Consider the following 12,134-nt stretch of genomic DNA (forward strand, 5'->3'; position numbering starts at 1 on the left):
TTTACTTAGCCAGCAGAGAAGCCCATACATATATTGTGGATATGCATATATGTGTGTGTATGCCTACTATGTCGCTTCAGTCATGTCCAACTCTTTGAGACCCTATAGACTGTAACCCTCCAGGCTCCTCTCTCCGTGGGATTCTCCAGGCAAGAATACTGGAGTGTGTTTCTTTTTCCTGCTTCAGGGGATCTTCCCTACCCAGGGGTCAAACCCACATCTCTTATGTCTCCTGAATTGGCAGGCAGGTTCTTAATCAGAAGCACACCTAGAAAGCTCATATGTCTATCTATCTACCTGTCTATACATACACACACACACACACACACACACACACACACACATATATGTGTGTGTATACACTTCAATACACTATATATATATATATATACACACACACATAAAACACTATCCTCTCATTTTTTTCTTTTTGTGTATTGCCATATCATTTCCTAATTTGTACCTCAAATATTGTTAGCAGTGGATTTGACTTAGGAAGCCTCCACATCAACCAGTGTCAACACTGTCTTCATTGAAGAAATTAATATTTATTTCATACCTGATATTCTAAGCCTTGTGCCCCAAACATTGTATGTGTTTTAAATTTCACATATTATTTATCTGTTAATCTAATTTTACAGAGGCAGGAAATTGAAGCTAAAACAAGATAGGTGTTTCCTTAGACTCATGAGCATTTATTGGCAGAACTGAGAAGTAAACTCATGTCTGGATTTAAAGATGTTTTTCATCAGTATTCTGTAATTTCTCATAGTTTTCCTGTCTTGAGGTTCTAGCTTTTCCAGTGGGATGACATGTTTTCTCCTATCTATTCTTTTTTTTTTTAGTATTGCATTAAAATTATTAAGATTCGATTTTAAGAATTGCTGATGGGTTGCTGCATTTTATAAATGCTAACTATTTTTGAATTATCCAATGGTCAGAAATACTTTTCACTGTTTTCTTTGTCCCCAAAGATTCTACTAATTCACAATCTGACATTTAACCTTGGAGGAAACTTTACTGTTCAATGGGATCAAACTTTCTTGGAAGTTGAAAAGTTTACTTGTTATCCAGATTCAAACACTGCAACTAAAGAACTCTGCGAAGAACGTGGCTGCTTATGGCAAACGGTAATAAGATTTTTAATTATTCATGAATGGATTTCACATAAGCATTTCAATGTAAACTGTACATATTACAATTTTAAGTCTACAGCATACAAACTAAATTCATCTAGAGAAGCATTTGAAATTTGAAATTAAACTTCTAATAGGTAATTTATCTTAATTACTTCTCCAAAGACATGGTTTAGTACATGCTATGCTAAATGTAAAGCTCAGTTTTCATTCCAATCCCAAAGAAAGGCAATGCCAAAGAATGCTCAAACTACTGCACAATTGCACTCATCTCACACGCTAGTAAAGTAATGCTCAAAATTCTCCAAGCCAGGCTTCAGCAATATGTGAACCGTGAACTTCCTGATGTTCAAGCTGGTTTTAGAAAAGCCAGAGGAACCAGAGATCAAATTGCCAACATCCGCTGAATCATGGAAAAAGCAAGAGAGTTCCAGAAAAACATTTATTTCTGCTTTATTGACTATGCCAAAGCCTTTGACTGTGTGGATCACAATAAACTGTGGAAAATTCTTCAAGAGATGGGAATACAAGACCACCTGACCTGCCTCTTGAGAAATTTGTATGCAGATCATGAAGCAACAGTTAGAACTGGACATGGGACAACAGACTGGTTCCAAATAAGAAAAGGAGTACTTCAAGGCTGTATATTGTCACCCTGTTTATTTAACTTATATGCAGAGTACATCATGACAAATGCTGGACTGGAAGAAGCACAAACTGGAGTCAAGACTGCCGGGAGAAATATCAATAACCTCAGATATGCAGATGACACCACCCTTATGGCAGAAAGTGAAAAGGAACTAAAAAGCCTCTTGATGAAAGTGAAAGTGGAGAGTGAAAAAGTTGGCTTAAAGCTCAACATTCAGAAAACGAAGATCATGGCATCTGGTCCCACCACTTCATGGGAAATAGATGGGGAAACAGTGGAAAGGGTGTCAGACTTTATTTTACTGGGCTCCGAAATCACTGCAGATGGTGACTGCAGCCATTAAATTAAAGACACTTACTCCTTGGAAGGAAAGTTATGACCAACCTAGATAGCATATTCAAAAGCAGAGACATTACTTTGCCAACAAAGGTTCGTCTAGTCAAGGCTATGGTTTTTCCTGTGGTCATGTATGGATGTGAGAGTTGGACTGTGAAGAAAGCTGAGCACCGAAGAATTGATGCTTTTGAACTGTGGTGTTGGAGAAGACTCTTGAGCGTCCCTTGGACTGCAAGGAGATCCAACCAGTCCATTCTAATGGAGATCAGCCCTGGGATTTCTTTGGAAGGAATGATGCTAAAGCTGAAACTCCAGTACTTTGGCCACCTCACGGGAAGAGTTGACTCATTGGAAAAGACTCTTATGCTGGGAGGAATTGGGGGCAGGAGGAGAAGGGGACGACAGAGGATGAGATGGCTGGATGGCATCACTGACTCAATGGACATGAGTCTGAGTGAACTCCGGGAGTTGATGATGGACAGGGAGGCCTGACGTGCTACGATTCATGGGGTCGCAAAGAGTCGGACATGACTGAGCGACTGATCTGATCTGATCTGATGCTAAATGTATGTGTAAATTGCTCTCCAGGTACTTTAGAAATAGTGTAACTTTATTTAATAAAATAGCATTCTATTTGTTGCAATCTGTTAAATGTTGGTTGTGACTGACTAGCTTAGTTCAGTAAGGTATTTTGCCAGTAGGGAATAGTCTTTCAAAAGCATTGTCTCAAGTTATCAAAACTTCTGAAATTGATTGATGGGTTGTAACTGGTCCACTAAGAGGTGACAATTTCTGCCAGTAATTCTGGTCAAAACTTCAAGAACAATTAAAAGCAGAGGTTTTTACAGAAGGGTATATGAGAAGAGTACCCTTATGTGCTTATTTTATTTTATAAATTCTCGGCTTTTCGTTACATCATTGGGATTTGTTGGGGGAAAAACAAAACAAAACAAAAGCACATATATTTCGTGTTTAGTTCAGTTGCTCAGTCGTATCTGACTCTTTGGGACCCCATGAACCGCAGCACCCCAGGCCTCCCTGTCCATTACCAACTCCTGGAGTTTACCCAAACTCATGTCCATTGAGTCGGTGATGCCATCTAACCATCTCATCCTCTGTCATCCCCTTCCCTCCTGCCATCAATCTTTCCCAACATCAGGGTCTTTTTAAATGAGTCAGCTCTTATCATGTGGCCAAAATATTGGAGTTTCAGCTTCAACATCAGTCCTTCCAATGAACACCCAGGACTGATTTCCTTTAGGCTGGACTGGTTGGATCTCCTTGCAGTCCAAAGGACTCTCAAGAGTCTTTTCCAACACCACAGTTCAAAAACATCAATTCTTTGGCGGTCAGCTTTCTTCACAGTCCAACTCCCATATCCATACATGACTCCTGGGAAAACCATAGCCTTGACTAGACAGAGCTTTGTTGATGATGTTTCTGCTTTTGAATATGCTATCTAGGTTGGTCATAACTTTCCTTCCAAGGAGTAAGCGTCTTTTAATTTCATGGCTGCAGTCACCATCTGCAGTGATTTTGGAGCCCAGAAAAATAAAGTCAGCCACTGTTTCCACTGTTTCCCCATATATTTGCCATGAAGTGATGGGACCGGATGCCATGATCTTCGTTTTCTGAATGTTGAGTTTTAAGCCAATTTTTCCACTCTCCTCTTTCACTTTCATCAAAAGACTCTTTATTTCTTCACTTTCTGCCATAAGGGTGGTGTCATCTGCATATCTGAGGTTATTGATATTTCTCCCGGCAATCTTCATTCCAGCTTGTGCTTCTTCCAGCCCAGTATTTCTCATGATGTACTCTGGATATAAGTTAAATAAGCAGGGTGACAATATACAGCCTTGATGTACTCCTTTCCCTATTTGTAACCAGTCTATTGTTCCATGTCCAGTTCTAACTGTTGCTTCTTGACCTGCATACAGGTTTCTCAAGAGGCAGGTCAGGTGGTCTTGTATTCCCATCTCTTGACGAATTTTTCACAGTTTATTGTGATCCACACAGTCAAAGGCTTTGGCACCGTTAATAAAGCAGAAATAGATGTTTTTCTGGAACTCTCTTGCTTTTTCGATGATCCAGCAGATATTGGTAATTTGATCTCTGCTTCCTATGCCTTTTCTAAAACTAGCTTGAACATCTGGAAGTTCACAGTTCACGTATTGCTAAAGTGTGGCTTGGAGAATTTTGAGCATTACTTTACTAGCGTGTGAGTTGAGTGCAATTGTGTGGTAATTTGAGCATTCTTTGGCACTGCCTTTCTTTGTGATTGGAATGAAACCTGACCTTTTCCAGTCCTGTGGCCACTGCTGAGTTTTCCAAATTTCATGTTACCAACAAATTAAATGCATGTCTTATTACACTTAGAAGAGTCTAGACACATCTGCCAGCAACTTCCTAGAAATATCTGCACTTATATGAGGAATACATAGAATACCTGCCCCAAAAGAAATGGCCCTCATTCCTCTTCACTGCTTGGTAAAATTGCATAATCTTTACCATTAGGAAAGTTTATGAAAGAGCTGAAGAAAACAAGTGAGAAGGAGAAAAGATTCTGAAATCAATAAAAACAAATACTGAAGTATCATTACAGTTTGCCTACAGTATCTTCTTTTTAAATTGCAACTCTTCATTCAAATCCATACCCATCCTCCATTGAGTTCAGTGCACGGTCACTTCTGTTATCAAAATGAATCTAAAGGATGGTACTAAAGCTCCAATAACGTCTAATAAGAAAGTGTGAAAAATATACTCTTCTCATTACTATTAGTCTTCATATTCAACACCTTATAGATTTTTAATTCAAATAAGTGGAGCTTTAACATTAGAAATTTATCAAATATAATTTAGAAAATTAATGTTTCTTTAGACCATACTGTTTATTCATTGATTCATTTAACAAATACTTGAGCACTACTATGTTCTAGGCACTGTTCTAAGGAGAACAAAATAAATGAAACTCTCCTGTCTGTTAGGGATTATATTTCAGTGTGGGAAAACAAAGAGGTAACTTAAAAAGTTGTTTTAGGGACTTTCCTGGTAGTCCAGTGGTTAAGACATTGCTGCCAGTGCAGGGGCTGTGGGTTCAATTCCTCTTCAGGGAGTTAAGATCTCACATGCCCTGCAGCCAAAAAACAAAGCGTAAAACAGAAATAATATTGTAACAAATTCAATAGACTTTAAAAATGGTCCACATCAAAAAATATTTTAAAAACTTAAAGAATAAAAATTGTGTTCTATGTTAGATAATTATTACAGAGATCAAAAAGCAGAAAAGGAAAAGGGAGGATGTGGGATGTCGTTGGTATAACTATAATTAGTATCCATAAAAGGTTTCTTTGAGAAGGTGGCATTTGTTAACAGAGACAAAGGGAAGAAAGGAAGGAATAATATTCGAGAAAGAAAATAAATCAGCCTGAATTGAACCTGAAGTTAAAATGTACCTGGTAGAGTCTACAAACAGCAAGGAGGCCATCGTGTCTGAAACAGAATGAGTGGAAGGAAGAATAGCCAGAGATAAAATTACAGACATGAAAACAGATAATATAATTCCATTACTTTGACCACATTTAGGAATAAAATTTCTACTCCGAGATAGAATTCTACTAGAGAGTTTTGAATAGACAAATAAGTAGATTAAATTTCCACGTTAATGGAACTATAATGGTTTCTGTGTTGAGAACAGAATGTGAGAATGGGAGACCAGGAAAGAGGTTACTCCAGTAAACAAAGTAAAATATTGGTAGATTGAGCCAAAGTGGTAAAGGTAGAATTAGTAATAAGTGTTTGACTTTGTGGGGAGCTTCCCAGGTGTCTTATTGGTAAAGAATCCATTTGCCAGTGCAAGAGACCCAGGAGACTCAGGTTCAATCACTGAGTCAGGAAGATATCCTGGAGGAGGAAATGGCAGCCCACTCCAGTATACTGGCTTAGTAAATCCCATGGAAATAGGAACCTGGTGGGCTACAGTCCATGGGATCACAAAGAGTCAGACACAACTTACTGAGTAAATACACACACGATTGATTTTTGTCCATATTTTTAACATAAAGCTAGAAAATGTTGTTCTTTGATTGGATATGGGATATGAGAGAAAAGAGTAAAATGACTTCAAGTTTTTGGTGTAAACAGCTGAGAAAAAGAGAAAGTATTTAGTAACACACTGTCAAAACTATGGGGAAACAAGCAAGGAGAGGAAGAGTTTTGTTTTGGACAAATTAAAATTGAGACACTCAATACAAATCAAAGTGAAGCTTTCCAATTGTGAGATAATCTTCATGACCTGGATAACTGTGATGGTGTGATCACTCACCTGGAGCCAGACATGCTGGAATGTGAAGTCAAATGGGCTTTAGGAAGCATCACTATGAACAGAGCTAATGGAGGTGATGGAATTCCAGTTGAGCTATTTCAAATCCTAAAAGATGATGCTGTGAAAGTGCCGGACTCAATATGCCAGCAAATTTGGAAAACTCAGCACTGGGCACAGGACTGGCAAAGGTCGGTTTTCATTCCAGTCTCAAAGAAAGGCAATGCCAAAGAACATTCAAACTACTGCACGATTGCCCTCATCTAACATGCTAGCAAAGTAATTCTCAAAACTCTCTAAGACGGGCTTCAACAGTACATGAACTGTGAACTTCCATGTATTCAAGCTGGATTTAGAGAAGGCAGAGGAACCAGAGATCAATTTGCCAACATCCTTTGGATCATAGAAAAAGTAAGAGAGTTCCAGAAAAACATCTGCTGCTGCTGCTGCTGCTAAGTCACTTCAGTCGTGTCCAACTCTGTGCAAACCCATAGACGGCAGCCTACCAGGATCCCCCATCCCTGGGATTCTCCAGGCAAGAACAATGGAGTGGGTTGCCATTTCCTTCTCTAATGCATGAAAGTGAAAAGTGAAAGTGAAGTCGCTCAGTTGTTTCCGACTCTTAGCAACCCCATGGACTGCAGCCCACCAGGCTCCTCTGTCCATGGGACTCTCCAAGCAAGACTACTGGAGTGGGGTGCCGTTGCCTTCTCCAAGAAAAACATCTACTTCTGCTTTATTGATTACGTTAAAGTCTTTGACTGTGTGGATCACAACAAACTATATCTGCCTCCTTAGAAATCTGTTTGCAGGTCAGGAAGCAACAGTTAGAACAAGACATGGAATAAAAGACTGATTTTAAACTGGGAAAGGAGTACATCAAGGCTGTATATTGTCACTCTGCTCATTTAACTTATATGCAGAGTACATCATGTGAAATGCTAACCTGGATGAAGCACAAGCTGGAAACAAGATTGCCCAGAGAAATATCACTAACCTCAGATATGCAGATGACACCACCCTTATGGAAGAAAGCGAAGAGGAACTAAAGAGCCTTCTGATGAAAGTGAAAGAGGAGACTGAAAATGCTGGCTTGAAGCTCAACATTCAAAAAACTAAGATCATGGCATCCAGTCCCATCACTACATGGCAAATAGATGGGGAAACCATGGAAACAGTGGCAGACTTTATTTTCTTGACTCCAAAATCACTACAGATGCCTAGTGCAGCCATGAAATTAAAAGATGCTTGTTCCTTAAAAGAAAAGCTATGACCAACCTAGACAGTATATTAAAAAGCAGACACATTTCCTTGCTGACAAAGGTCCATCTAGTCAAGGCTATGGTTTTCCAGTAGTCATGTATGGATGTGAGAGTCAGACTGTAAAGAAAGCTGAGCCCCAAAGAATTGATGCTATTGAACTGTGGTGTTGGAGAAGACTCTTGAGAGTCCCTTGGACTGCAAGGAGATCCAACCAGTCCATCCTAAGGGAAATCAGTCCTAAATATTCATTGGAAGGACTGATGCTGAAACTGAAACTCCAATACTTTGGTTACCTGATGTGAAGAACTGACTAATTGGAAAAGACCCTGATTTGGGCAAAGATTGAAGGCAGGAGGAGAAGGGGACAACAGAGGATGAGATGGTTGTATGGCATCACCAACTCAGTGAACATGAGTTTGAGCATGCTCTGGAAGTTGGTGACAGACAGGAAAGCCTGGGGTACTGCAGTCCATGGGGTTGCAAAGAGTCGTACACGAATGAGTGACTGAACTGAACTGAAACTAATGAAACTGAAAATTTTACATCATTGGTAATATATAAAATGTAGAGTCAGTATATATATATATATATATATATATATTTTTTTTTAAAGTTATATGATGCAGCGACATCATCAAAGGAAGGAGCTTGAGAAGGGGAAAGTTCAAAAACTAAACTTCTGAATCATCCAAAGCTTTGACTCAGTGAAATGATAATCAGTTAAAAGACCGAAAATAAATCGTAAATGAATTAGATTGAAAACAATCTAGTTGTTGTTCTTGTCAGCCAAGTGAACAAGGCATTTCAAGACAGTGAAAATTACCAATTGTACAAATTATGTTTAAAAATTAGTAAGATAAGAACTGAAAAGTGGCATGGATTTGGCATCATGGAAGTCTTTGGTAACTATTACAACAGAAATACTGATAGAGTTATGGGAATAAAAGCCTCATCAGAGTGAGAATGAGATTCCATTAACGCGGAAGTCACAACTTAGGTATAGAGAATATGGTGAGCTTTTTGTATTTGGCCATAAGAAAAGCATAAAAAATAGAGCAGTAATTGGAGAAATTAACGAGGTGACAGTTTCTTTAAGATGAGTACATGCTAAGTCACCTCAGTCATATCTGACTCTTTGCAGCCCCATGGACTGTAGCCTGGCAGGCTCCTCAGTCCATGAGATTCTCTAGGCAAAAGTACTGGAGTGGGTTGCCATTTCCTTCTCTAGGGGATCTTCCCAACCCAGGGATCTAACCTACATCTCTTGAATCTCCTGGCTTGGCAGGTGCAATGTTTACAACTAGCACCACAAGATGGGAAAAATCAAATCAGTTTATGCCATTGGGAATAACCTGTAATGAGTGGAATATTAGTGATACAGGACAGAAAGTTAAGAATTGCAGGAGAATGTCTTTGCTGGCAAAGAGGCATGGGACTGGGTGCACAAATGAAATGGTTCTCCTTATATAGAATCACAGGCAGAACATATTTTGTAACAGGAAGTAAAGAGATGGTTGGGTAGTTGTCCTGTTTCATTCTGATATTTCTTCTGATTGCTTTCCTTTTCATACTGAAGTAATAAGGAAGATCATTAGGAGATGATGAGAATAGGGAGGATTTTTCATGAAGACAAAAGGAAAATGTTATCCAGGGCAGTGTGATAGTGAATGAACGAGGCAAATATACCATGATTGTGTCTTTTGGACCCACTCTAACTTTCATGATTATGTAAAGGGAGAGCAATCTGCATGATTTCCAGCATTTTTCAAGCCACATTCAGCCAAACAACTTAGGCACTGAGATTTAAAAAGAAAGTGAATGTGTTAGTCACTCCGTTGTGCCAGGCTCCTCTGTCCCTGGAGTTCTCCAAGCAAGAATACTGGGGTGGGTAGCCAGTCCCTTCTCCAGGGGATCTTCCTGACCCAAGGATCTCCTCAGTTCAATTCAGTTCAGTCACTCACTTGTGTCTGACTCTATACCACCCCATGGACTGCAGCATGCCCGACTTCCCTGTCCATCACCAACTCTTGCAGCTTACTCAAACTCATGTCCAACAAGTCGGTGATGCCATCCAAGTATCTCATCGTCTGTTGTTCGCTTCTCCAGCTTTCAAACTTTCCCAAAATCAGGGTCTTTTCCAATTAGTCACTTCTTTGCATCAGGTGGCCAAAGTATTAGAATTTCAGCTTCAGCATCGGTCCTTCCAATGAATATTTAGGATGGACTGGTTGGATCTCCTTGCAGCCCAAGGGACTCTCAAGAGTCTTCTCCAACACCACAGTTCAATAGCACCAATTCTTGAGCACTCAGTTTTCTTTATAATCCAACTCTCACATTCATACATGACTACTGGAAAAACCATAGTCTTGACTAGACAGACCTTTGTTGGCAAAGTAATGTCTCTGCTTTTTAATATGCTGTCTAGGTTGGTCACAGATTTTCTTCCAAGGAGCAAGCATTTTTTAATTTCATGGCTGCAGTCACCATCTGCAGTGATTTTGGAACCCAAGAAAATAAAGCCTGCCACTGTTTCCATGGTTTCCCCATCTATTTGCCATGAAGTGATGGGACTGGATGTCATGATCTTAGTTTTTTGAATGTTGAGCTTTAAGCCAGCTTTTTTACTTTCCTCTTTCACTTTCATCAAGAGGCTCTTTAGTTCTTCTTCGCTTTCTTCCATAAGGGTGGTGTTATCTGCATATTTGAGGTTATTGATATTACTCCCCGCAATCTTCATTCCAGCTGGTGCTTCATCCAGCCTGGCATTTCGCATGATGTACTCTGCATATAGGTAAAATAAGCAGGGTGACAATATATAGCCTTGATGTACTCCTTTCCTGATTTGGAACCAGTCATGTCTGGTTCTAACTGTTGCTTCTTGACCTGCATACAGATTTCTCAGAAGACAGGTAGGTGGTCTGGTATTCCCATCTCTTTAAGTATTTTCCACAGTTTGTGTACAGTCCAAGGCTTTGGCGTAGTCAATAAAGCAGAAGTAGATGTTTTTCTTGAACTCTGGTGCTTTTTCGATGATCCAATGGATGTTGGCAATTTGATCTCTGTTTCCTCCTAAATTGTGAAATTTATGAGTCTTGTCTTTTATAATCGAAGATTACTGGCAAGGTTTGTCGTAGAATGTCCATCAGTTTGGGTCTAGTTGATGTCTTCTGAGGATGGTGGCTCAGATGGAAAAGGGTCTGCCTGCAATGCAGAATAGCTGGGTTCAATCCCTGGGTTGGGAAGGTCCCACTGGAGAGGGAATGGCTACTCTGATAGATAATGTTTCCTGATAGATATTTTGTGTTATGATTGTACTTTCATTTTAGTATTAAATAATTTGTAAATTATTTAATGTATTTTATTGCACTAAATAATATAAATTTGTAATTAATATTTAATGTAAGTTATTTATAGATTTTAATGTAAACATTTTATAAATCATACATGTGGTTAACATGTCTACTCTGGTTTTCTTTAGCTAAAAATTACAATTCTTACAATTTCTGAAATGAACATGTATTGTGTTTTTAGGTTCATTTAGGATCCAAAGCACCTGAGTGTTACTTTCCTAAAGAAGACAACTCTTATTTAGTCCACTCAACTCAGTACTCATCAGTGGGTATAACAGCTGACCTCCAGCTGAATACTGCAAATCGAATAAAGCTACCTTCTGATTCCATTTCGTCTCTTCGTGTGGAGGTGAAATATCACAAAGATGATATGTTGCAGTTTAAGGTATGTTTATTATAAACTATCACAATGCATGATTCATCTCTCAAGAAAAATTTTAAATAGATTAGGTGCTTGAGTTTTTCATGTAATATTAAGGATTGTTAATTGGATTGATGATCTTTTGATTCTATAAAGCTTTTATTGTCTTCCTACAGAGCTCATAGCTAGATGCACAATAAGTAAAACTTTCTGTTTTTGCTAGCTTTTTGAATAAGTAAGCATATAGTGGTGATTTTTAATTATTTAAATTCTTGATAAATTGATAAATCGTTTAGTTGGACTCTGTTGGTTGTTCCATTCAAGTAAACAAAATAGGACAAAACAAACACAATAAGATCCTTATTGTTTCCATTCTTTTTAAACAGTGATCTGAAGTTTATGGCCAATACAGTAAGAAATACGAAAGAGATCATTTCTTTCAATAGTTATACTTAGCAGTTATTTTTTACTTAAGAGCACTGAAGAACTCCATTAAGAAAATTATTAGAAATGGTACTGACTTATATATGACAAATGGAAAGCAATTTCAACTCATACATATGCAGACATTTAACTGAAGAAATACAATCTGGAATAAAATATTAAAATACTTAACACCCTTTATTTTTTTAATATAAATTTATTTATTTTAATTGGAGGCTAATAAAAATGAAAGAAATTAAAGACAAATACAAAAAATGAGAAAACTAAGTGTTTATCC

General features: G+C 38.4%; 1 protein-coding gene across 4 annotated transcripts in view; it reads left to right on the forward strand.

Moving 5' to 3' along the window:
• SI (sucrase-isomaltase) overlaps window positions 1-12,134 on the forward strand; it is a 120,538-nt gene that overhangs the window by 57,179 nt on the left and 51,225 nt on the right. For all 4 annotated transcript variants that reach the window (XM_005201715.5, XM_015472667.3, NM_001114189.2 and 1 more), the window contains 2 exons: window positions 975-1,130; window positions 11,234-11,437. In XM_005201715.5, coding sequence (XP_005201772.2) covers window positions 975-1,130; window positions 11,234-11,437 — 360 coding nt within the window. The remainder of the gene's footprint in view (window positions 1-974; window positions 1,131-11,233; window positions 11,438-12,134) is intronic.

Source organism: Bos taurus, chromosome 1 (assembly GCF_002263795.3).
Source record: "Bos taurus isolate L1 Dominette 01449 registration number 42190680 breed Hereford chromosome 1, ARS-UCD2.0, whole genome shotgun sequence".
Lineage (NCBI taxonomy): Eukaryota > Metazoa > Chordata > Mammalia > Artiodactyla > Bovidae > Bos > Bos taurus.